Genomic DNA, 24,767 nt, shown 5'->3' on the forward strand with positions numbered 1-24,767 from the left:
ACCCCTACCTCGACGACTGGCTTGTTCAAGCAAAGTCAGCCCAGCAATATGCCTGCCACATGTCCCGCACCATTCACCTTGTTTACAGTCTGGGGTTCTCACTAAATTACCCAAAATCCCATCTCCAACCCGCACACGTACAACAGTACCTAGGTGCGACCATAGACACTCTGGCAGCCACAGCTCAGCCAAATTTAGTGAGGATCAACAGCATGCAAATGCTGATTTCCAAGTTCAAACCCCAACACTCCCTTCCTGCGCGAGTGTTCATGCAGTTGATAGGCATGATGGCCTCCTGCATATTCCTAGTCCCGCACGCGAGATTACATATGCGCCCGCTTCAGGAGTGCTTAGCACGTCAATGGAATCAGGCTCACGGGCAACTAAAAGACCTAGTGTTGGTGAGCGGTCGGGCATACAACTCTCTGCATTGGTGGAATCCACAAAACCTTTGCAAGGGCCGACAGTTCCAAGAGCCTGTTCCACAGATAATACTGACAGCGGACGCGTCTCTCCAGGGATGGGGAGCTCATGTACTCCACTACACAGTGCAGGGACTATGGACAACACAACAAAAGAAGATGCACATCAACCTTCTAGAACTGATGGCAATCTTCCTGGCTATGAAAGCATTCAAAGTACACTTGTGCAACAAAGTCGTGTTGATCCGGACAGACAACATGACCGCCATGTACTACATTCAGAAGCAGGGAGGAACACACTCTCCACAGTTCTCATCTGGCTCAGAGCATGTGGAAGTGGGCCATTCAGAGGAACATGTTCCTCATGGCGGAACACCTCCCCGGCAAGGACAACCAGATGGCGGATCTGCTCAGCAGACACAGCCACCAAATGCACGAGTGGGAGTTACACCCATCAGTACTCCAGCCGTACTTCCAGCAGTGGGGTCATCCAGACATAGACCTATTCGCCACAAGCGAAAACGCAAAATGCCAAAGCTTTGCCGCCAGGTTCCCACATCCGCAGTCGCAGGGCAATGCAATATGGATGAACTGGTCCGGCAGATTTGCGTATGCTTTTCCCCCAGCACCACTGATACCGCTGGTGGCACGCAAACTCGGACAACACTCACTGACACTCGTCCTGGTTGCTCCAACGTGGGCACGCCAGCCATGGTACACCACCTTTCTCGAACTTTCCATGGTGCCGCATCAAAGACTGCGGATCAAACCCGCGCATTTGACGCAGAACCATGGAGAGATTCAGCACCCAGATCCGCAACAGCTGAACCTGGCAATCTGGCTCCTGAAGTCCTAGAGTTTGGCTACCTAAACCTGCCACCTGACTGTATGGACATCATTATGGAGGCCAGGAGACCCACTACCAGGGCTTGCTATGCAGCCAAATGGAAAAGATTAGTCATTTATTGCAATAATAATGACATTAACCCGCTAGACGCATCCATCCAAAACATAATTTGTTACCTCTTACACCTATACCGTTGCAATCTGGCATACACCTCAATACGTGTCCATTTGACCGCAATATCAGCCTATCTCCAGAACAGGCAGCACCTCTCTTTATTCAGAGTGCCAGCCATCAAAGCATTCTTAGAAGGACTCAAACGAGTAATTCCTCCAAGCCACCCACCAGCGCCAATGTGGAACCTCAACTTGGTCCTCACACGCCTGATGGGTCCACCCTTCGAACCTCTACACTCATGCGAGATTCAATTCCTCACCTGGAAAGTAGCTTTCCTTGTAGCAATCACTTCTTTGAGGAGAGTTAGTGAACTCCAAGCACTAACCGTTCAAGAGCCATTTATACAGGTTCACGCCAACAGGGTCGTACTACGTACCAACCCCAAATTCATGCCCAAGGTGATATTGCAGTTCCACATGAATCAAACTATTGAACTGCCTGTTTTCTTTCAAAACCCACAAACTGTCGCAGAAAGAGCACTCCATACACTAGATGTAAAGAGAGCCCTCATGTACTATATCGACAGGACTAAGGTCTTTAGGAAGACTTAACAACTTTTCGTTGCCTTTGCCCCACACCACAAAGGTAACGCTATCTCCAAAGCAGGTATAGTCAGATGGATCGTTAAATGTATTCAAATTTGCTACCAAAAGGCTAAACGCACATTAACGATTCCCCCACGAGCCCACTCAACACGTAAGTTAGGGGCCTCCATGGCTTTCCTGGGAAACATTCCTTTGCATGATATATGTAGAGCAGCCACCTGGTCCACTACACACACATTTACCAAACACTATTGTGTTGATGTGCAATCAAAACAGCAGGCAGCTGTAGGACAGGCTGTTCTCAAAACTCTTTTTCAGACCGCTGCAGCTGGCACTGGTAGCTGCCGCTAATAGGAGGTACTGCTATGTATTCTATGCACAGATATGTATTCAGCAGCCCACATGCCTCGAACTGAATATGCTACTTACCAGTATGCATCTGTTCTTGGCATGTAGGGCTGCTGACATTCATATCGCCCTCCCTCCTCCCCGGCGCCTGTAGCAGCTGCAGCTGCAGCTCTCAGAATTACTGTAAGCATGGTCATCACTTTCTGTATCTACTCCATCACTGCCACAATGGCGAAAAACAATCTGAGGATGGAGAGGATGCCCATGCGCACTGTAGTCCAGGGGAGGAGTCACCTATCCCAGGATACTTCGAAGACTCTTCCAGGACAACAACGTGCAAACATCCGGACCCAACACTAGGCGGCGATCTATGCACAGATATGAATGTCAGCAGCCCTACATGCCAAGAACAGATGCATACTGGTAAGTAGCATATTCATACCATTCGGAGTCATTAAAAAGTACATCTTGGGGTTTAACTTATTAGAATCCAATTGCTTCTGGCACTATGTATAATACATGTTTACAGACTATCCTAAACACTTATTAGAGACGAGGTAGAAACATTTCCCTCTAGGACCGCCAGGATACTGCACGCAAATCCTTCACCATCTGCCTTATTCCAGCTCGTTTTTCTAGAATTAGGTTTACTTTTCTATGCGCATTTCCACTTTTTCAAATGTTCTTTTAAGAGTCCTTGATCTCCGCGTGAATTGTTTTGTATTGGGTGAAAGCTGTATTGACCAAGCTTCAGCGCAATTCCCTCAGCAAAAAGCTCCATGGTGAAGTGAGGCGGTAGCAGGCAATTTACACATTTCAAACACTTGTCTGTGCCAATCCTCTGTGCTGCTCTGGAAGAAACCCGCAGGCATTTAAAGGTGAAGACAGTCCGTGCAAGGTGCACAAACACAAGCTCACTGCATGCAGTAACAGATTAGACGCATTACTGGTGACGATGGATTGAATGAATGTACTTCTGATTTCACTCGCGGCTCGTCACATCCCTGCTTCCCATCTGTGACACTGACGTTCACCTGCCTGCCTGACTTCCTAGTCCGGCTACTCCCTCATCAGCTTCACCCTCCCTACAACTCCCAAACTCTACTGCCACAGGCGCTACCGTTGAAAATACACCCTAGCACCCGTAGGCTGCTGAAACCTCCATGTTGGTGAGATTCCAAAATGAGAAAACCCTTACCTTCTAAAGAATGAATTAAAGAAAAAAAACTGGACAAAGCAACTCGGGTTGACAACACAAAAGCAAGGAGAAAAGAGGGAGGAAGTAATGGCAAGAGGAAGGGAAATGGGAACAGTACCATAGGTGCTATGGTATATGGAAGGGGTGCTGTGGGATTGGTAGGTTTAGAGGTTCTATGGAATATAGGGTGAGGGTACTGGGTAGAGCAAGGGTAGTAGTAGAGGAACTAGGGCACACGTAAGCAGGGTTAAAGATATTTGGTTCTGGGGAAGGGGAAGTGGTATGAAGGTATAGGAACCGAGATCTAGCTACAGGCAGAGATACTAGTGTCTAGGTATAACACGGTTTTGGTGGAGGTATTAGTATAAAGGCAATATGCTAAAGGTAGACGTAAAAGGGCAGTGGTAAGAGTAGAAAACAAGCATTAAAATTGCAATTGGTCTCGCCTTTCATTAAGGTAAAGCCATTTGCTTTGCTATACAATACCATTAGCAAAGCAAATGGCTTTAACTTAATCAAAGGCGAGACCTATTGAATTTTCAATGCTTGTTTTTAATGCGGTTAATCCAAACTTTAATGATATAGCTATAGGTGATATTCATATTATGGACTGAGTGCCGCTTTATATATTTTGGAGGAAGAGTCAGTTTTTTAATTCCTCTGATTTATTCGAAAAGCTCTTCCCCCTTGATTACTCGAATAATAGCAGTGTCTACATTATTTAAAGCCAGTGTATAGGTTTTTCTGGGACGATATGAATCCCAAAGCTGCAAAGAAGGATAGTATTAAACTTTAAATACCGTATTGTGTGCCCGTTCCCAAGGTGCTATTCAGAAAGTGAGGTTGTATGTCAATAAATTTCAGTAATGGTGAAGGTGCAGTATGATTGCGCACAGCAACAGCTTGTACGCCGCATGCACTGCTGCTCGATTAACCTGTCCTCAACCGTGAACACAAAAGGAGTCAACAGATCAATGCAGATCAGCGGAAGCAGTCTTGTATACAGGCCTGACACCTCATGTACAGAGGGGTAACAATGATGTGCGCAGCTGTGTCTTTGAAGCAGAAGCTCAATCTCCAATAGCGAACATTTGAGGGGTAAAAAAATAAAATGGACCTTCAAGTCTTGAGTTTTTGGCTGAACTACGCACTCCCAGCGGAGCGCAGAGTTGGCAAAACTCTGCTGGCGGAGTAAATTTCAACGCCCACCCCTAATTACTTCATTACTTTGTCAATTTTAAACTTAACGCTGTCTGGACATTGTGTGCACCTTTTTAAGTACCAGCTTAACAGCCAAATATAGCAATAACTACAGAAAGATGACCAGCTAACCCTTGCATAGGGCCTTTCGCTGCGCACCATCACGTGTTGCGTTTTTAATAACTTTTGAACAGTTTGAGGTAGAAACCTTTTTACGTTGTGTAAAATCTGCAGATTATGCAGAGGTTGATGGATGGTGTAGCAAATGTGGAAAATATATAATTATGCGACAATCGCTGCACCTGCACAATCACAATTCCAGTGGCCCTGAGAATATGGAGTTTTTTTATTGTGTGATGGCGATTATCTGTAAAGCTGATCATCACAAGACTGTCTACTACTTGCTCACCTTGATGCTACAGGGTGACGTTTTTAAGACTTTCTGCAGTGGCTGGAAAAGCAAGAGCTCCTTATTATTAAGCAGTGAAAAATCAAGAGCGGGAGTGCTTGCGCACCTGGCAGAATGAGCTTCTTTCTTTGGTTATGGAAACTAAAAAGAAGGAAGCTTCGTTAAATACTTTTGAATAAGTGTAGATGGAGGACCACCTTTGAAGCTCACCTGCACCAGAGCTGTTCTGTTAATGCCAAACTTCAGTTTCTAAACAGTCACGCTGGAGGTATACTGTTCCTTCCACTTAGAATACCCCCCCCCCCCACCCTCCGCCTCAAGCCCAGTACCTCCTCTAAATACTCTAGCTGCTCGCTGTAGTACTTTTTGATGTATGCCCTTGGATTGCGCTTGGTGAGGGAGGGATACAGAGGGGTACTTCTGATGGATACATCTGCCAGTGGATTCCTCACCTTGTGAATATCCCCTGCGCCAGCAACATTCAGAAACTTTTGTACCAGTCCACGCCGATAAGGTCGAAGACTACGTCACAGAGGCACGGCTCCGCTCGCGACTCCGCTGATGTCACCGGCTCTATAAGAAGACCTCGTCGACGTGATGACGTCAGTTCCCTATTTTCCGCGCCGTTGACGCCAACGGATTTCGGGACTCTCTGTAGCTATACTGGTTACTTCGTTTTCTGCTGGTATTCTTTGTCTTCTTCTGCAGAAATGTCAACGAAGAAGTCTGGATTTAAGCCGTGGCGTGAATGTGGGAAACACATGTCCAGAACGGATCCGCATGACGACTGCGTGTGGTGCCTGTCATCGGACCATGATGTCGAGGGATGTTCTTGCTGCTGCAAGATGAGTTCCAAGACGCTCAAGGAGAGGGAAGCGAAGCTGAAGAAAGAAAAGAGGCCGGAGAAGATAGAGATCAGCGTCGAAGTCGACTTTGGGGCATGCTTCCAAATCCAGGAAGCACAAGAAGAAGAGGCATTCGTCTCGGCGTCACTTTGATAATGATGCGGCTCCGTGATCGACATCGCCCTCCTGACGCCGTAAGGACTTTGTGTCTCCCTCGCCCGTTCCGGGTTCACCTGTTGGCCTGTCGTCACCTGTGGCTTCACCGGAACATTCTCCGGCTCCATATCCGACGCCGGCTCCATCTCCGGCTTCGTCCCCGGTTCTCTGTGAGGAGCCTCCAGCCCCAGGTGATCCTTCGACTCCACTGTCGGCGCCGGCAGGCCCGAGTCCGGTGATGCCTGGGCCATATCCTGCGTTCCCTGGACCAGGTCAGGACTACACGCATTATCTTAATGCGATGTATGGAGTATTCTCCAGAGCCATGTACCCCTCTGGTGCACAGTCGGGTCCTATGTGTCCTATGGCCTTCGGTTTGGGAGTTCCTCAAGCCTATCCTCAGGCTCCCTTCATGCTATTTTTTCCGGCGACGCCGTCTTGGCATTTACCGGCGCCGAAGACATCGACACTGCTCCCTTCTTCACCGGCGCCGACTCAACGTCGGCTGCCCCTGTGGATCCACGTTCTACGCCGGCTCCGGCGCTGGCGGATTCGATCACGGCACCGCTGACGCCAGTTGTCAGAATAGAGGCTAGAAGGGAGGCTCAGAGGGTGCTGGATGAGCAAAGATACCTTATGGAGGAGGTAGAAGAAGGGGAACTCATGGAGTCAGGCCATGTTTTTGAGGAGTTGAAGGAGGCTAGTGGCCTGGACTTGTCACCTGAATGGGAGATTACTCCTCCTTCTGCCCCTACGAAGGATGTGGCGCCATACCATGCCGTTATAAGAAAGGCAGCTGAACTTTTAGATCTGCAGTTACCTTCTGCCGAGTTCAAACCGAACATCTTAACGGAAGTTCTGCACCCTCCTTCTGCTGTTTCTGAGCCTCTGCTCCCTTTTAACAACGCCATCATAGAGCCAGTGATGGAGGTGTGGTGTAAGCCCTTTTCTGCTCCGGCAGTTTCCAAAGTCATAGCCAGGAGGGATAGGGCGGCTCAAGGAGGCCCGGAATTTTTAACATCTCATCCGTCTCCTGAGAGTCTGGTTCAGGCTGCATGTGCAAGAAAATCCTAGGGCTCATTTCCTCAGGTCCCAAGCGACGGGGAAGCAAAAAAGCTGGATCAGTCAGCCAAGAAGGTCTTTTCTTCGGCCAGCATGGCTCTCAAATCAACGAATGCCACCTGTCTCTTGGGACGTTATATACATGGACTCGGCTAAACAGCTAGCCCCAAAACTATCAGCGGAAGATAGGGTTGGTTATAAAAAGATCCTTTTGGATGTCCAGGAGGCGGCGCGTCAGGTGATCCAGAGTGGATTGCACACAGCCGACTCGGTGGCAAGAGTCATGGGATCTTCTGTTGCCACCAGGAGTGCGTGGCTTAAATCATTGGAATTGTGCCCTGATGTCCAGTCAACGCTTGTGGACTTGCCTTTTGATGGCTCTGGTCTTTTTGCCAAGAAAGCGGATGCTGCGCTGGAAAGATTTAAAGAGAGTAAGGCCATGGCTAAATCTTTGGTCCTTCAGACTCAACCAAGAAGCTCATTCAAGAGGTACAGGGGCTTCGGAAGGTCTACCTTTCGTACATTCAGACAGCCACAGCAGCAAAGCACTCTGTATAAGGGTTGGAGGTAGAATCAGGGGTCGCACTTGTGGCCGACAGCTCTTCTCCTCCTCTTCAGCCCCTCCCACCACTGCAAAGCAGCCCTAGATCCACCATTCTGGATCATGTTGGTCCTGTGGGGGGCTGGCTTACCCATTTTCTACAAGATTGGGAATCTGTTACTACAGACCTTCGGGTTCTGAGGAAGATTCGCCAAGACCGGGCCCAAGTCCTATTGATCGCCCTGGATTGTCCAAGAAGGGTGTGGTATACAGATCTTCTCCACCTCTCCTCGTGCCCTCCGCTCAGTCTCCCTCTCAGGGCAGACCTCCTCTCGCAGTCGGAGGGGCAGGTTCTACACCTCCACCTCCAGAGCTTACACCTTCATGCCTGGAGATTGAACGGGGCAACCTGAATTCTTTTTCTCTCCACCAGATGTTGTAGATGTAATTTTGTCTGCCAGACGTCATTCCACCAAATCTATCTATTCCTATAGGAGGTCTAAATTTGTGCTCTGGTGTGGGGAGAAGTCAATTGATCCTTTGAGGGCTCGTTTATCTGACATTCTGCAGTTTGCCCTTTCTCTTGCTCAGCGAGGTTTTGCTGTAGCCACTGTAAAGGATTACTTATCGGCTTTGTCTGCATTCCTTTGCTTGCCGTATCAGCCATCCTTGTTTAAATCGCCTATTGTTTTACGATTTCTAAAGGGCCTTACAAACAAGTTTCCTCCTACTCCTTTTATTGTGCCTCAATGGGACTTAAATCTTGTCTTAACTTATCTGATGTGTTGGGGCTCGAAGGGAGAACCCAAGTGTCCCTTGAGTCTGTTGTCTTTCAAGACGGTTTTTCTTATTGCGATCACCTCGGCAAGGAGGGTAAGTGAGCTTCAAGCTCCGAGTTCAAAACCACCGTTCTTGACCATTCATGCTGAAAGAATGGTACTCGGGGCCAGGGCTGCTTTTCTGCCTAAGGTGGTAACTCCTTTCCATCTGGGGCAGTCCATTACACTCCCTACCTTCTATCCTCCCCCTCACCCTTCCAAGGAGGAGGAGAGACTTCATCGCTTGGACCCTAAGAGGGCGGTGAGCTTCTACCTTGATGGGACACAAGGTGAGGAATCCACTGGCAGATTTATCCACTGGCAGATGTATCCATCAGAAGAACAAGTTACTTACCTTCGGTAACGCTTTTTCTGGTGGATACAGTTTCTCCCTGTGGATTCCTCACTGACCCACCCGCCTCCCCTTTGTCCACCCTTGCATACCTACAATTCTGATGATACTGTTTCAAAATGTATTTGTTACTGTCAAAGGCAGTGTGTTTTCTCTTTTGCCTTCCTATTTATTCTCCACACTGTGTGTTGCTTTGTATATTATGTACTGTGTATATATTGCTGTCAGTCCGTCCGTGTGCCTCGAAGGCACGGAAAAAAGGGCGGAACTGACGTCATCACGCTGACTAGGTCGTCTTATGGAGCCGGTGACGTCAGCGGAGTCGCGAGCGGAGCAGTGTCTCTGTGACTTCGTCTTCGACCTCATCGGCGTGGACTACTACAAAAGTTTCCGAATGTTGGTGGTGCAGGCGATATTCACAAGGTGAGGAATCCACAGGCAGATACTGTATCCACCAGAAAAAGCGTTCCCGAAGGTAAGTAACTTGTTCTTCTCACACTGGCAGATGTGATGCACCTATGCCCCCTGATGTTTATTTCACTGCCATGGGCATCCAGGCAAACGTACAGCTGAACTTCTTTTGACTATATAATCCTGACTGCAGTACACTTCTCAACTGAACATTGATATTCTTTGTCCTTTTATTCACAAGTCTGTTGGTGTTTCACCAAATTCCGTCTTGATTTAAGTGACAAAGTTGTCTCTCACACCAATAATATTGAAAGGCAAAATAGTGGCACTGAGTTGTGAACAGGCCTCCTGTTTTATAGACAGCTGCCATGTCTGCATGCATGACTGAAAAGCACAGACAGGTTTTGAAGGTGCAGGCCAGAGCTCTGGTCATGCCCTTTACCTTGGAGTAGTATTAAGAAATAAAACGTGCGTCTCCTTTTCATTGCCTCAGTTTCCTGGTAGTTTTATGTAAGCCATCTAGGAGGGCTGACACTCAAATCTACTAGCATCATTAGGTGCATGGCAGTTAAAGGAAGAAAATAAAGTTGTGTTCGAGGCCTGTACCAAATGAAAGTTGCATTAATAAATTTTTTTACACTTTTGGCTTGAGATTTCTGCAGTTTCCTAGCCTCACTGGGAATATTTTGAGGGGCTTTCTTAAAGGACGCCAGTGATGGATAATACACAAAGTTTAATTGGCCATATGATGCAGCACCCTTAGTAAGTCTATCCTAGCAAAATTTGTTTTCAGAAATGTAGACTGCCAGACTTCAGAAGAGCTATTTCAAGACTCCATTACTGCTTGTTCCGATGTACAAAAAGCTTAACCTGTCCACAGTGCGGGAGAAAATGCAACTGTGAAAGTAGACTCCTGTCTCCTTAGGGCTAACACTCGAAGACTTTCCCGTACACACACAGTGGTAAGGGCAGTTGCCTCCCAGAGTCAGATAATTTTTCTAGCTTGTGAGAAGGATGTCAGAACACATAAGATGCTTGCACACTTTTTTTCATTTAATTCTTACTCCAAATTTGGGCTTTATCCATCGCTCAACATCTTATTCATCTTTCTGCCATTCCTTTTTGTTGGATGCTCCTCCTTTAGGAGGAAGACTCCCACAAGGCACTTTCCAGCTACACCTAAAGTAAAGTATTGTGAATTCTGCCACTGTTTCAAAGGATATTAAAAGACAGAGAATGTATAAGGCTGTGAGACAGTTAAGGGACGTGAGGACTGAGGAGTCTTAAGAAAAAAGGCTGAAAAGTTCTCTAGCCTGCCAGCTTCTGAAAAAGACCTAGCACATAATCTCCCTCTCAGTGAGCCTTTTCTAAGGAAGAGAGGTCAAATAGGAAAGCAAGACATTGCCACAGTCCTGTTCACATTATTCCAAGCCGACATCTCAGGTAATTATGGGGACGTCGTTGTCTGAGGCTTTGACGCAACATTCTCACTGTCACAGGTTGGCTAGGCATAGACGTCTGTATATTAACACCATAGAACACCTAAAGACCGCTTGAACACTCTCCCTCTATGTCCTAGGTCAGTTGTGATGCTAACGCGTTCACAAACACCAGAGTTGTGAAAAGAAGGCTCCTTGCCTACAATGCAAGATTAACAGAGTAGTAGATTCAGCTGAACTACCTGCAACGTGCTACTGTTGCGGTGTGTCCCGCCGAAGATGGTCTTGCCACTCCTAAGCCAGATGGTTATCTGAAAAGGAATCTCCAATTTTCCGGATCCATCATGTTTGGCCAGCATGCTGAGGAGAAGATACTCCAAATAAAAAATGAGACGGACACACCCTGACAGCTATGGGCATAAAGGAGATAAACGTTTTAGGCAACAGTATAAAACACAAGGGAAAATAGTACCCACAGAGGGTTCACACCCCAGGCTGGCAGTACCAGCTGCAACATCAGAAGCAAGGCCAGAGGTATACCTTCCAACTCTGCAGTACAACACATCTGGCAATAGATGGGGACAGCCTAACCCTCCCATCACTTTCGCAACCTCCACCCATTTGCAACTCCAGTGTGGGGAGGAGCGAGAGTATTGCGATATCGCAAACAGTGGAAGCAGAGACTGACAACTTGATGCTGAATGTTTAGTCATAGATGAGCAGTGTTTCAAGTCCAAACCACTGCCAGTTCCTACAATAACACCAGCAAGCACTGTATTAATATTTTGAATAGCGTGCCCGTGCTTCTTTAAAGTGTAATGAAGGCAATAGAACCACAGCAAAATGGACCAAGTTTGCTACTGATTCAAAAGCAAAATCTGAAATGGAGACCAAAGTTTCAGATGGTGGCTCTGCACTAGATCTATCAACCGTTGAAACCAAAAGAATGTATGTATGCAATAAAACTGTAATCTCATGTTCGAGGCATATGAGCTGCAGATTATACACTGTGCATAGATCGCCATCTGGTGTTGGGCCCGTATGTTTGCAGTTTGTTTTTGCTCTTGGAATGTCTTTGGAAGTCACGAGGTCGGTGACTCCTCCTTTGGTTCGTATTGCGCATGGGCTTCGGCTCCATCTTCAGATTGTTTTTTTCCGCCATCGGGCTCGGATATAATACTTCGCGTTCCGGTTCCGAACTTTTCCAGTTCAACGATCGACGCAAAATCCTCGCTCATCGAGATTCTTCAGATAAATAAATCATCTTAATCCCCTTCCCTTCGGCACGTCTTCGATTCCGGTCGTCGACGGCGGCCTTCGGGCCTATCCCGGCTCCGGTCTCGGCTGATGGAGAGTACTCCCTTCAAGAAGTGCCCTCTATGTGGGTCCAAATTCCCCCACACCGATCTTCATGAGGTGTGCAACCTCTGCCTCTCCCCTGAACACGAGGCTCGAGACTGTTCCGCCTGCAAGTCTTTTAGATCGAAAAAGACTATTCGAGATCGAAGGGCCCGACGCAACATGGCGCACTCCTCGACCTCCGCTCCAGTCGACATCTTCGGGGACGACGTCGAAGCTCCGGAACAGCAAAACATCGAAGAAGATGACGACTATCTCGTCAGTGCTTCCGAGGCCGACGAATCAGATGTGGAGGACATCACCCCGGCGCAGAGGGTCGTGAGTACTATACCCCCTCCCACACCCACGCCGATACCCAAAAAGGCTTCGGTCACGCCTTCGAGCCAAGGCAAGACCAAGGACACTGCTTCTAACACCCCACCTTCGGGCCCGGTGAAGAAGCCAAATAAGCCTTCCGGCGGCTCGGGCTCTAGCCAGCCTGCCAGCGGTGCCGAAAAACACCCTTCTGATGGATACATCTGCCAGTGGATTCCTCACCTTGTGAATATCCCCTGCGCCAGCAACATTCGGAAACTTTTGTAGCAGTCCACGCCGATGGGGTCGACGACGTCACAGAGACACGGCTCCGCTCGCGACTCCACTGACGTCACCGGCTCCATAAGAAGACCTCATCGGCGTGATGACGTCAGTTCCCTTTTTTCCGCGCCGTCGAAGCCAACGGATTTCGGGAATCGCTGTTGTTAGCGTCGTTGATACTTTGTGTATTTTCGTTGTTTTTTCCTGTCTTTTTTGAAGATGTCGACAAGTCTGGGTTTAAGCCTTGCCGGGAGTGTGGCAAGCATATGTCCATCACTGACCCACATGAAGATTGTGTGTGGTGTTTATCCTCGGACCACGATGTGGATGGCTGTACCAGCTGCCGAAAGAGGAGTACGAAGGCTCTGATGGAACGGGAGGCAAAGCTCTTTATTGCCAGAATGAAGAAGGACAAGAGAGGGAGAAGGAGATTGAGGTCTCGATCGAGGTCGGCGTCAAGTCTGCTTTGGGGCATGCTTCTCGAGCTAAGAAGCACAAGAAAAGAAGACACTCCTCTCTGCACCATTCAGATAAGAGCACTGCGCCGAAGTCACCTGCTCGGCGTCGAAGGGACTCTGTTTCTCCTTCTCCTGTGCGGGTTCGCCTGCTGGTCCTTCATCTCCGGTGGTCTTTGTCTCCGGCTTCGCCAGTTCCAGCCCGGACTCCGACGCCGGTTCCATCTCCGGTTCCGTCTCCGGCTCCATCAGATCTTCAAGCCCCGGGTGAGCCTGCGACGCCGTTGATTTCACAGTCTGCGCCGGTTGGCCCGAGTCAGGTGGGGCCTGGCCAGTATCCTGCTTTCCCTGGGCCAGGTCAGGACCCATCACATTACTTAAATGCAATGTATGGGGTATTTGCTCGTGCCATGTATGTCCCTGGTGCACCTGCGGGTCCGACGGGTCCTTTGGCGTTTAACTTAGGGGTGCCGCAAGTATATCCTCAGGCCCCCTTCTATCCATTTTATCCAGCGACGCCGTCTTGGAATCCTCCGGCTCCGAGGACATCGACGCTGCTTCCATCCTCGCCGGCTCCGGCTCGACCTCGTTCGACGCCGATGGCTCCGCCGGATCCACGGTCAACACCGGCGCCGTCGGAGTAGATTACGGCGCCGCCGAGGATTCGAATTCGCGCCAGAAGGGAGACTCAAAAGATTATTGAGGAGCAGAGATACCTTCAGGAGGAAGCGGAGGATGGAGAATTGGTGGAGTCGGATGAGGTTTTTGACGAGCTTAAGGAAGCTAGTGGTTTGGACCTGTCTCCTGAGTGGGAGATTACTCCGCCATCAGATGAGCCATCCAAGGAAGTGCACCCTACCATGCAGTCATAAGGAGAGCTGCGGAGTTACTTGATCTCCAACTTCCAACAACGGAGTTCAAGTCAAACATCTTGACTGAAGTCTTGCATTCTCCCACAGCGGTGTCAGAGCCTTTGCTTCCATTTAATGAGGCCATTGCAGAACCTGTGTTGGAGGTGTGGCGCAAACCCTTTTCTGCTCCTGCGGTGTCTAAGACTATCGCTAGGAGATACAGAGCGGCCCCAGGTGATCCAGAATTTTTGTCGTCTCATCCATCGCTTGAGAGCTTGGTAATTCAGGCGGCTTGTTCTGGGAAGTCTAAAGGAGCCTTTCCACAGGTCCCTGGGGACAGAGAGGCAAAAAGACTGGACCAGTAGGCAAAGAAGGTGTTCATCAGCCAGCATGGCTTTGAAATCGACTAACGCCACATGTCTTTTGGGACGCTATGTACATGCGCTGATGGATTCGGCTCGGAAACTGGTGCCGAAGCTACCTGATGAGGATAGATCTGGTTTTAATGACATCTTGGCTGATGCTCAGGCGGCTGCGCGGCAAGTGATCCAAAGTGGGCTGGACACAGCAGATTCTGTTGCAAGGATCATGGGGTCGTCGGTTGCAACTAGAAGAAGTGCTTGGTTGAGAACTTCGGAGTTCTCTCAAGATGTGCAAGCAACCCTATTGGATCTACCATTTGATGGGTCTGGCCTCTTTGGGGAAAAAGGCAGATGCTGCTCTAGAAAGATTCAAAGAGCGCAAGGCAACTGCTAAATCTTTGGGACTCCAGTCTCAATCGAGAGGGTCTTTTAAGAGGTACAGAGGTTTTGGAAGGACATCTTTTCGAACCTATAGGCAGACTCGGCAACAGCAGCAGCAAGGTTCCTCGTCGAGAGGTTACAGAGGAAGAATTGGGGGTCGCACACGTGGCCGTCAGCTCTCCTCCTCCTCTTCCTCAGCCCCTCCCACCACCGCAAAACAGCCCTAGATCCGACATTCCGGATCATGCTGGTCCTGTGGGGGGCCGGCTTACCCATTTTCTACAAGATTGGGAATCTGTAACTACAGATCTCTGGGTTCTAGATCTTGTGGAAAATGGGTATGCCCTTCCCTTTTGGAAATTCCCTCCAAATTACCCTCCTTGCCAAGGGGCTTGCTCGGAGGACCACCGTCTTCTCCTGCAGGAGGAAGTCCTGAAGTTGTTTCAGAAAGGTGCGATAGAGGTGGTTCCAGAGCAGGAGAGGGGTCAGGGATGCTACTCCCGGTATTTCCTGATTCCGAAAAAGGACTGCAGATTGCGTCCGATATTGGACCTCAGGATCTTGAATCTTTATCTAAAGCAAGAGAAGTTCAAGATGCTCACCCTTGCTCAGGTTCTTCAAGCGCTGAATCAGGAGGACTGGATGGTGTCCATCGACTTGCAGGATGCGTATTTTCACATCCCAATCCTGAAGTCTCACAGAAAGTATCTCCGTTTCACGGTAGGGTCGCAACATTATCAGTTTGCGGTCCTCCCGTTTGGTTTTACTTCTGCACCTCGGGTCTTCAACAAGGTGGTGGCAGACCATCTCAGAAGGTCAGGGGTCTCGGTTTTCCCCTATCTGGACGACTGGCTGATCAAGGCGGAGTCTCCAGAGAAGGTGCTGCATCATCTGCGGGATACAACTCAACTGTTGTACAACTTGGGTTTTTCGATAAATGTGTCCAAATCTCACCTGGTGCCCTCTCAGCGCAACCTGTTCATAGGTGCGGTACTGGACACTACTGTTTGTCGAGCAGTCCCTCCTCCTCAAAGGATTCTCGACATACAGGAAATGATTCCTTTCTTTTACAACGGAGCGGTTGTTCCGGTCCTGAAGGTCCTTCGCCTGCTCTGTCTGTTTGCTTCTTGCATTCTGTTGGTCAACCATGCACGCTGGCACATGAGGGCGCTCCAGTGGTGCCTCCGCAAGCAGTGGTATCAGCACAAGGGAGATCTCAGGGAGTCTGTGAGGATCTCCAGAGAAGGATCTATCTTGGTGGGGCATGGAGGGCAATCTGTCTCAAGGAAAGCCTTTCCATCTTCCTCCATCGGTGGCCACAGTGATAACGGATGCATCCACCTTAGGGTGGGGTGCTCATCTGGGGGATCTGGAGATCAAGGGTCTTTGGTCTCCAGAGGAGAGGTTGCTTCACATCAACCTTCTGGAATTGCTGGCGATACGTTTGGCGCTCAAGGCCTTCCTCCCTTCCCTTCGCGGTCAGTCTGTTCAAGTCCTGACGGACAACACTACCGCGATGTGGTATATAAACAAACAGGGAGGAGTGGGGTCTCTTTGTCTCTGCAGAGAGGCCCTGCGTCTATGGTCCTGGGCTCAGGACCATCCGATTTGTCTGATGGCAAATCATCTGGCCGGGGTGCTGTGCGTGCGGACAGTGTCAGCAGTTCCCCGCCGACCACGAGTGGAGGCTCCATCCGTAGGTGGTTCGTCACGTCTTTCGGACGTGGGGAACTCCTCGGGTGGATCTATTTGCCACCCGCAAGAACGCGCACTGTCCGTTGTTCTGCAGTCTCCAGTATCCGATGCAGGGAGCGTTGGGGGACGCGTTTCAGTTGAGTTGGAGGTCTCGACTCCTTTACGCGTTTCCTCCCATACCCTTGATTCCTCGGGTTCTGAGGAAGATTCGCCAAGACCGGGCCCAAGTTATATTGATCGCCCCGGATTGGCAGTGTCATCACTTCTGCCCGTTGGAGTTTCCATGGCGACACTCGCTCAGACACTTTTCGTCACGAATGGAGCTGCGGTCTATTGTACGCCTTTTCGCCTATACCACTTCTACCCAGAGTGTTGAAGATCAGGTGCGACCGGGCTCAAGTCATTCCTGTGCCCCGGACTGGACTCGAAGAGTTTGGTATCCCAAGCTACTCGGTATGAGCATGGATCCCTCGATCCGACTGCCTCTTCGGCAGGTTCTTCTGTCGCAGCAACAGGGGATGGTCCTCCACCCGAACCTGTCCAGCTCCCACCTACATGCGTGGAGATTGAGCTGCGACAGTTGATTCAGTTTGACTTGCCTCCTGAAGTCTGTGATGTCATTCTGGCAGCCAGGTGTCCCTCCACTAAATCGGTATACGCCTGCAGGTGGAACAAATTTGTGACCTGGTGCACAGCAAAGGCTGTGGATCCCCTTTGTCTCTTTCCGAGGTCCTTTTGTTCCTTCTTTCTCTGGCCCAGCAGGGCTCTGCTCTGGGCACTATTAAGGTTTACCTTTCTGCAATTTCAGATTTTCTAAGGCTTCCTGGTCAGCCCTCTCTTTTCATGTCCCCAGTTGTTAGTAGATTTCTTAAAGGCATTACTCACCTTTCTCCTCCTATTCTGTTTGTGATGCTGCAGCTTAAATCTGGTTCTAACTTTACTGATGTGCGCTCCTTTTGAGCCGCTTCACAACTGTCCTCTTCGTTAACTTTAAAGACTGCTTTCCTGGTTGCCTTCACCTCCGCTTGGCACGTGAGTGAGCTCCAGGCTCTTTCCTGTAAGCCTACTTTTCTGTCAGTTCATCCGGACAAGGTTGTGCTTCGCACTCATCCTTCCTTCTTGCCAAAGGTTGTCACTGCCTTCCACATTGGGCAAACTATCACCATGCCCACTTTCTTTCTGCCTCCGCACCCTTCCAGAGAGGCTCCATCGTCTAGACCCAAAACGTGCGCTTTCATTTTACTTGAATCGCACACAACAGTTCCGGGTGGATGACCAGCTCTTTGTTGGCTACGTAGGTGCCAAGAAAGGCCAGGCTGTATATAAGCAGACTATCTCCCGCTCGGTCGTCTTGTGTATCAAAGCCTGTTTTTTTTCTCTGGCTAAAAAGGAACCCCCGGTTGGGGTTGCGCGCCCGTTCTACCAGGGCGACAGCTACTACTACATTCGGACTTGGTGTCCCCCTGCAAGATATCTGTCAGGCAGCCACGTGGGCCTCGCTGCACACTTTTAGTAAGCATTATTGCCTTGACAGTCCAGTCCGGAGAGACCGCTTCTTTGGCCGTTCTGTACTCCGTTATTATCTGGTGTGATCTTGGTTCGCAGACCCGCCACCGGGGCTGGTATTTCTGGGGTATCTATTCTAAGGTAAGGAATCGATCACTTATCGTGTCTCTTTCAGATGCGCAAGTTACTTACTTGTGTAACAATATACCTGTAAGAGACATTAGTTAGTGATGGATTCCTTACCGCCCCACCCATCCTGCCCGATCTGCGAACTGATTTCTAGGGTTAATGTCCTCCCTTTCAGGGCCCTAGTTTCAATGCACCAGTGGTCAGTATCATACATGGCTCTGCGTTCCTGGCGCAGTAAGTCGTGTACAGAACTGACGTCGGGGCGCGTTGAAGTAGCTCCAGCGACGTCATCTCTGCAACGACTTGCGTGGAGCCGTACGACGACGCCTACCGACACGACACGCAGGGGTACTGCTAACGAAAAACTTTCCGGATCCAGTCTGACGCCTGGGGATATTCTAAGGTAAGGAATCCATCACTAACTAATGTCTCTTACAGATATATTGTTACACAAGTAAGTAACTTGTGCTTTGGTATTTCATTAATTAAATGAAGACTATTCCCTCCACCTTAGAGAACGTGTTCCAGTGGGTATGCAAACCAATGTGATAATATCCTGTGTTCAGTTGTACAGGCAGCTTCCCAAGACTGCACACGCATTCATTTTTTTCCACACTGTCGTCCATTCCATAACGGTTCTCAGCTTTACATCCTAAAGAGACCTTCCATATATTAATAGTTCAAATGCTTCTACATTTACTTGAAGGGCAAATAATGTGCTTAACCAACTTTGGATCCCCCCCCCCCCCTTTGAACAGTTGTGTATCTGGCCCATTCTAATTTGAGTATAGGTGTTTTTTAGATTTCACAAATCTACTCACAGGTGAGATGCACAACACAGTGCTGCATTGAAGCTTATGATTTTCTGTGCATGTAGGTAACATTTTTGTGAAATGTAGTTAAACAGACTAAAGAACATGCGTATAAGTGTTAACACTGACCAATTGAGTGGTCGTCTGATTAGCTAAAGAATTAGTTATCCCCCCACATGACTTCTTTTGTTCCTTTTACTGCCATGTTACTAGTTGTTCAGCTTTGTTTCAGGAGCTCCTGAAGTAAATTCCACATGGCCATTGTCTAACACGAAAATTGCTAAAATCTGGTTTAGTGAAATGTATTCGAAAATATACTCCTAAATACATGTATTACAAACATTCGATTTGTTTCCAACAGATGGATCCAATCCTTACACCTTGAAGCTGTGCTTTTCTACATCATCTCATCTATAAAGACAGAAGCAAAACAATCAATTGTCCTGTTTCACAATTCCCCATGATTTTGCAGGGGTTTACAGTATTGAAACAAATGTTGCCTTCTCTCTCAAATTTTTTTTTTTTTTAACTAAACCGAAGTGTTGAGAAAAGCAAACAGATTTTTATTTTCCTCTCCAAACCCAAGTTTGTTGGATTGCTACCAAGTGCTTTTGTGAATTCCATTGTAGAATAACATGCAGAAGCTTGCCCTTTTTACCATGCTGATGTTCGCTTTAAATATTTGTTTGTCTTATTTTAAAAACCTGAGAAATCTTACCTGGTAAGCAAAATAGTGTATGCGGATCATTGTGAAATGTTTGTTAGATATTTTCAGTATTTAAATAATGCTGCAAATAAACATGTTGAACATTTTGTGTTTTGGTACTTTGCTTAATTGTCCAACTATCTCGGTCACAATAAGTTTGACTATTTGTTAGCAAACAGGGTGGTGGAGGGTTGTAATATGAACGAGGAATAAGATCTAGGGAATGAGCCTTGTGGGTGTAATCATCTTTCCCTAAATGCTGATCGCATGAAATGAGACTGATCTGTGCAACTGGTATGAGACATCTGACCTCCAGCTAGGAAGAGAGCACTACACACGGAGAGGGGGAGGGGTTGGGGGTGATTGAAGTCTTGTGTACGTGGTCGGGGCATATGCTGATTGAGGAGCTAGGCATAAGCTATAAATTATTTAATTATTCAACAGATGCTATGGCAGCTCGGATACCCTTAAGTAGCCATATTGGCTCCTTCCCTTTCTGGGAAGATGGGTAGGCCAAAGGAGGCTTGTCAATCTAATTTTCCGGCAAAGACTTAATCTCTATGATGACTGAGGCGAGCGCGATACTTACCCGTGGTAAGGTTTCTTTCTGGTAGACTACCTGCAAAAAAATCAGCTTTTGAATCCTGCCAGGCACCAGAATGGATCTGGAAACTGCAACTGCTGTATTACACCACTAGCTGGCATCACAGCTTCGCTCCAGATATACCTTATGGACTTGGACAAGTGCCCACTGATATGCAGTGACATCAGTTCCCCATCTTTTTTTCCCAAGCACATGGAGGCTGAGACGAGACGAAAACTATTGACACATGTAGTGCATGAAACTAAATTGGCATTTAAAAAACACTGGACCATTCCTCTCAAGAGGGAGGTGTGTGAGAAAGTGCCATCTTTCTTGCATGGTATGCCCCCACTTTTTGCTAAATTGCTGAATGTACTTCGATTGAGTGTACCCTGGGTTCCTGCCAATCAGGTGCCCAGGGCCTATGTTCCTTCCTTAAACCACACAAACTCCAAATTGGCAAACCCTAGCCACATGTCAGCCCCTAGTAAATGGTACCCTAGGTACCCAGGGCCTTGTGACCAGGGAAGGCCTCTAAGGGCTGCAGCACTCATTGTGCCACCCTCAGAGGCCCTGTACCCTTACACACACACACTGCCCTTGCAGGCTGAGTGTCTGGGTGCAGGACCAAACAAAGAGTCGACATGGCACACATCACTGTGTACCATGCCCATCACCTACACTGCCAAGGCATATGTCAGCCACCCCTCTAGCTGGGTGCATTACGCCTATGGTGTGGGCACAGGAGCAGGAGCCCTGTGCCCCTACAGTACCCGGGTCCATTCCTGGGCACTGTAAGTGCAGTGCTGTCATTTAAGAATACATGGTGCTGAGAGCTTGTCAAACACGAGCTCCACAGCACCATATTGGCAACACTGAAGCCTGGGAAGTTTGGTATCAAACTTCTCAGCACATTGAACCCACACTGATGCCAGTGTAGGATTTAATGTACTAAGCACCCCAGAGGGCATCTTAGAAGATGCCCCCTTACAGCTAACTTGCAATCCACGTCTGCTCTGAGGCTGCCCAGGCTGCCACACAGCAGACACGTTGCTGGACCCCTGGGTGGGAGAGCCCCTGCTCTCCCGGGCCTGCAACAATGCACATCCTGGGTGAGGTGAGAAATCTCCTCCCCCAGGATGAGCAAAGGGAAGCTTCAAAGGCATGCCGCCAGTTGGAGTTTCCCCAGGCCACTGCAACCCCCCACTCTGGCGGGAAGCTTGGCCGGAAACCCCATACAAGGACAGGGGATGTGCCAGCCTGCCCACCCCACCCCTCAGGTGGGGGAGGCGAGGTGAAGCACATCTCCGGGCTCTCGCCATCTTGAAGATGGGAGGCCCTACCCTATCAGGATTAGGCTACTGCCCCCCTCCCACAGGAGAGAGGCAGGATAGGGGGTGTACCCACCCCAGGACAAGGACCCATTGGTCCCTGGCCTTCACCTACCTGTAACGCCCCTAAATCTAGTATTTAGGGGCCCCCTGAACCTTCCTTCCTCAGATTCCAGATAGAAAAACGACAAGAAGAGCAAGAAGAACAAAGACCTGCCCTGCAGCTGCTAAAAAGAGAAGAAGACACCAACTGCTTTGGCCCCAGCCCTACCGGCCTGTCGACTCTCGAACCTGCACCAGCGCGGCCTCCCACGTGGCCAGCAACCTCACCAACCCCGGAGGACCTGGCTACCTTTTAGCTCTAAGCCCCTGGGACTCCCACGAGTAGAGGCTCTACTCAAGAAACCTACTTGCTATCCCTGGCACCAGCCCGGGACCGCGGACCCAACACACTCTGCACCAGCCAAGCCTGGCCAGTGCCGGAGTGGACAAAGACCCAGAGGACGACCCCACGGCGACTGTGACCCAGAGTCCGGCACCCAAGGACCCCCCTCGACATCCCGGAAGAAGCCTGCAGCCTCAGAACCAAGTGCCACCCCAGCCGCGATCAACCAGAGGGTAAGATTCCCGACGTCAAAAGGCACCCCTGCACCCGGCGCCCTGCGACCCCCTGTGCCCAATCCTGGGGTACCCACCTAACCTACAACTACCCAACTTACCTCTCGAAGTGGTGGTGGCACCTGAAACCTCCTCGTCCCCGAGCCTGCAGCCTCTTTCCAAACCGGAACATTCCCATTGATTTCCATTGAGCGCCCTAAGGCTCAAAAGCACCCTGCACCCAGCCGCCCGAGTGGCCCTGGCAGTGCCCTCTCTACTCTAACCTACTTCCCCACTTGCCCTGAGTAAGTGACCAGGAGCCCAGCTCCCACAGCCGCGTGGCTTGCCAGACAGCAGCCACCAACCAAGGCCCCCCTATCCCTCATAGGATAACATTGGGCCCAACTCTCTCTGCACCCGGCCGTCCTGAAACCGCTGAGGGTGAACCAACTGTACCTACCTGACACTGGGGGACCCCTGAGTCCATGCCCGGAATTTCAACACTACCAGTCGAGCACTTACCCTTAAACCGCTAACTTCATTTTCCTCATAGGGTAACATTGACTGGCTTTTTCTTCAAAAATCTTCTAAGTGTGAACTTTTCAAAACTGCAAAAATTCACCAAAAATCAGCCAAGTGACAAAAACGAATTTACTCACCTGCTCCTAGGTGAGCTCCCAGTGCTGGATCTTGGTGCCCAGCCCTGACTCTGAAAAGTGTTCACAACTATACTTACTTCTAACTCATTTTTCTCCCATAGGAAACCATTGCCTGCTTTTCTGTGAAATTTCTTCTAAGTGTCTACTTTTGCAAATTTGAAATATTCTTTTAAAATCGTACCATTTCTGCAAACGAAATTACTTACCTGCTTTTGATAAGGACCCCAGTCCTGGGTCTAGGCACCCAGTCCTGGATTACTAAAGTAACGATAAAGTACTCTACCTGCAATTTGAATTTCTTGCCATAGAGATCCATTGAATGTTTTCTGTGAAATATTTTCTAAGTGCTAACTTTTGAAATAGCTAAATATTATCTAAAAATCATTACAGTTATTAAGTCGACTTTCTTCACTTGATTCTGAATACTGACCCCAGGCTGGTTCTAGGATCCAGACCTGGAATTCCAAAAGTAATCTGAAAAGTAATTTATTACAAATAACCTGAACTTACCATTGAGCTCAATGCATTGTTATGTTTAGGAAATAGGATTGTTTATTGCAACCAACCGTGACTGTTTACACAAATTTATTGCTTGAAACAAAAGTATTTATATTCAACCTCTCATTCTGAGAAAGTATACTTTTACCCCCTTGTGGTTCTAAAAATAAAACAAGCATATATTTTATATATACAAATCATTGGCCTAGAGTTCAGTTATTGAGTGTGTGAAACCATTTGCTGGCTGAGTGTGTACAATAAATGCTTTACACTGTCCTCTGGTACTGCCTTACTGCTCGACCAAGCTACCACTTTTGAGAGTAAGGTCATACCTAACTTTGACCTCTATCAGCCTCTGGGGGACTGTGGACTCTGTACACCCTGTACCTATTAGGGAACAGTATATACAGAGCCACTTTCTCACATTGGTGGATCAGCGGTGGGATACAAACTTGCATTTGTTGGACTACTTGGTTACCATCTGATCACACGACAGAACTCTTAAAAATTGCCTTTAGAATTCTGATTGGTTTTTCCAAAATTACTAAAAGTCTTGCTAGGGCCTTGCTTAAGTCCCATTAGAATTTTAGAAAAATAAAAGTCACTATAGTCAGGGTAGAGGGTTAGAACTGTCAGGTTAGAATGTCTCAAACAAACCCAGCTATTAGTGATAATAATAACATGGACCTGGTGGAGGAGCTCGACCTCACACCTTACTTACACTTGTCTTTCAAGGAATTGAGGTCCTTATGTAAACTCAAAAATTTACAAATGGGTCAGCATCCATCCAAACAAGGGCTCCAGGAGCTCCTGGCTGAGTATGCTAAAGACCACCCATCTGAACATGGTGATGGCCAGTCAGATGAGGAAAGGGAAACAGGGGAGGAGGACAGCAACCTCCCCATACTATTCCCTAGGGAGGAGATGGCACCCATACCCTCCAACTCAAGACATAGCATCTGGGCACCTAGAGACCACACAGGTGGCTCTGGTCCCAGAGACAACACTGGGGGACCCCCCAGTGAAGAGGACAGCCTTGTGAGGCTGGCCAAAAGAATAGATCTAGAGTCCAGGCTCCTGGCTCTAGAAAAGGAAAGGAGAGAGATGGGTTTAGCACCCATCAATGGTGGCAGCAATAATAAAAACAAGGATAGGGAGGAAACTTCTGACCTTAAAATCCCCAAAGGGATTGTCCCTAAATTTGAGGAAGGTGATGATATCACCAAATGGTTCACAGCCTTTGAGAGGGCTTGTGATATCAGGAAAGTAAAGAAACCTCTCTGGGGGGCACTCCTGTGGGAACTGTTCTCTGGTAACTGCAGGGACAGGCTTCTGACTCTCTCTGGGCCAGAAGCAGGATCCTATGACCTCATGAAGAAAGCTCTGATTGAGGGATTTGGATTCACCACTGAGGAGTATAGAATTAGATTCAGGGGGGCTCACAAAACCCAGACCCAGTCCTGGATTGATTTTGTAGATTTCTCAGTGAAGACACTGGAT

The 24,767-nt window shown here is 48.6% G+C and overlaps 1 protein-coding gene across 1 annotated transcript in view; it reads left to right on the plus strand.

The window, feature by feature from the left end:
* HNRNPLL (heterogeneous nuclear ribonucleoprotein L like) overlaps window positions 1–19,706 on the plus strand; it is a 111,763-nt gene extending 92,057 nt beyond the window's left edge. Inside the window, exon 13 of the mRNA XM_085612323.1 lies at window positions 19,255–19,706. Coding sequence (XP_085468449.1) covers window positions 19,255–19,310 — 56 coding nt within the window. The 3' untranslated portion in view covers window positions 19,311–19,706. The remainder of the gene's footprint in view (window positions 1–19,254) is intronic.
* Window positions 19,707–24,767: the final 5,061 nt, after the last annotated feature.

This window comes from Triturus cristatus, chromosome 6 (assembly GCF_964204655.1).
Source record: "Triturus cristatus chromosome 6, aTriCri1.1, whole genome shotgun sequence".
NCBI classification, from domain to species: Eukaryota; Metazoa; Chordata; class Amphibia; order Caudata; family Salamandridae; genus Triturus; species Triturus cristatus.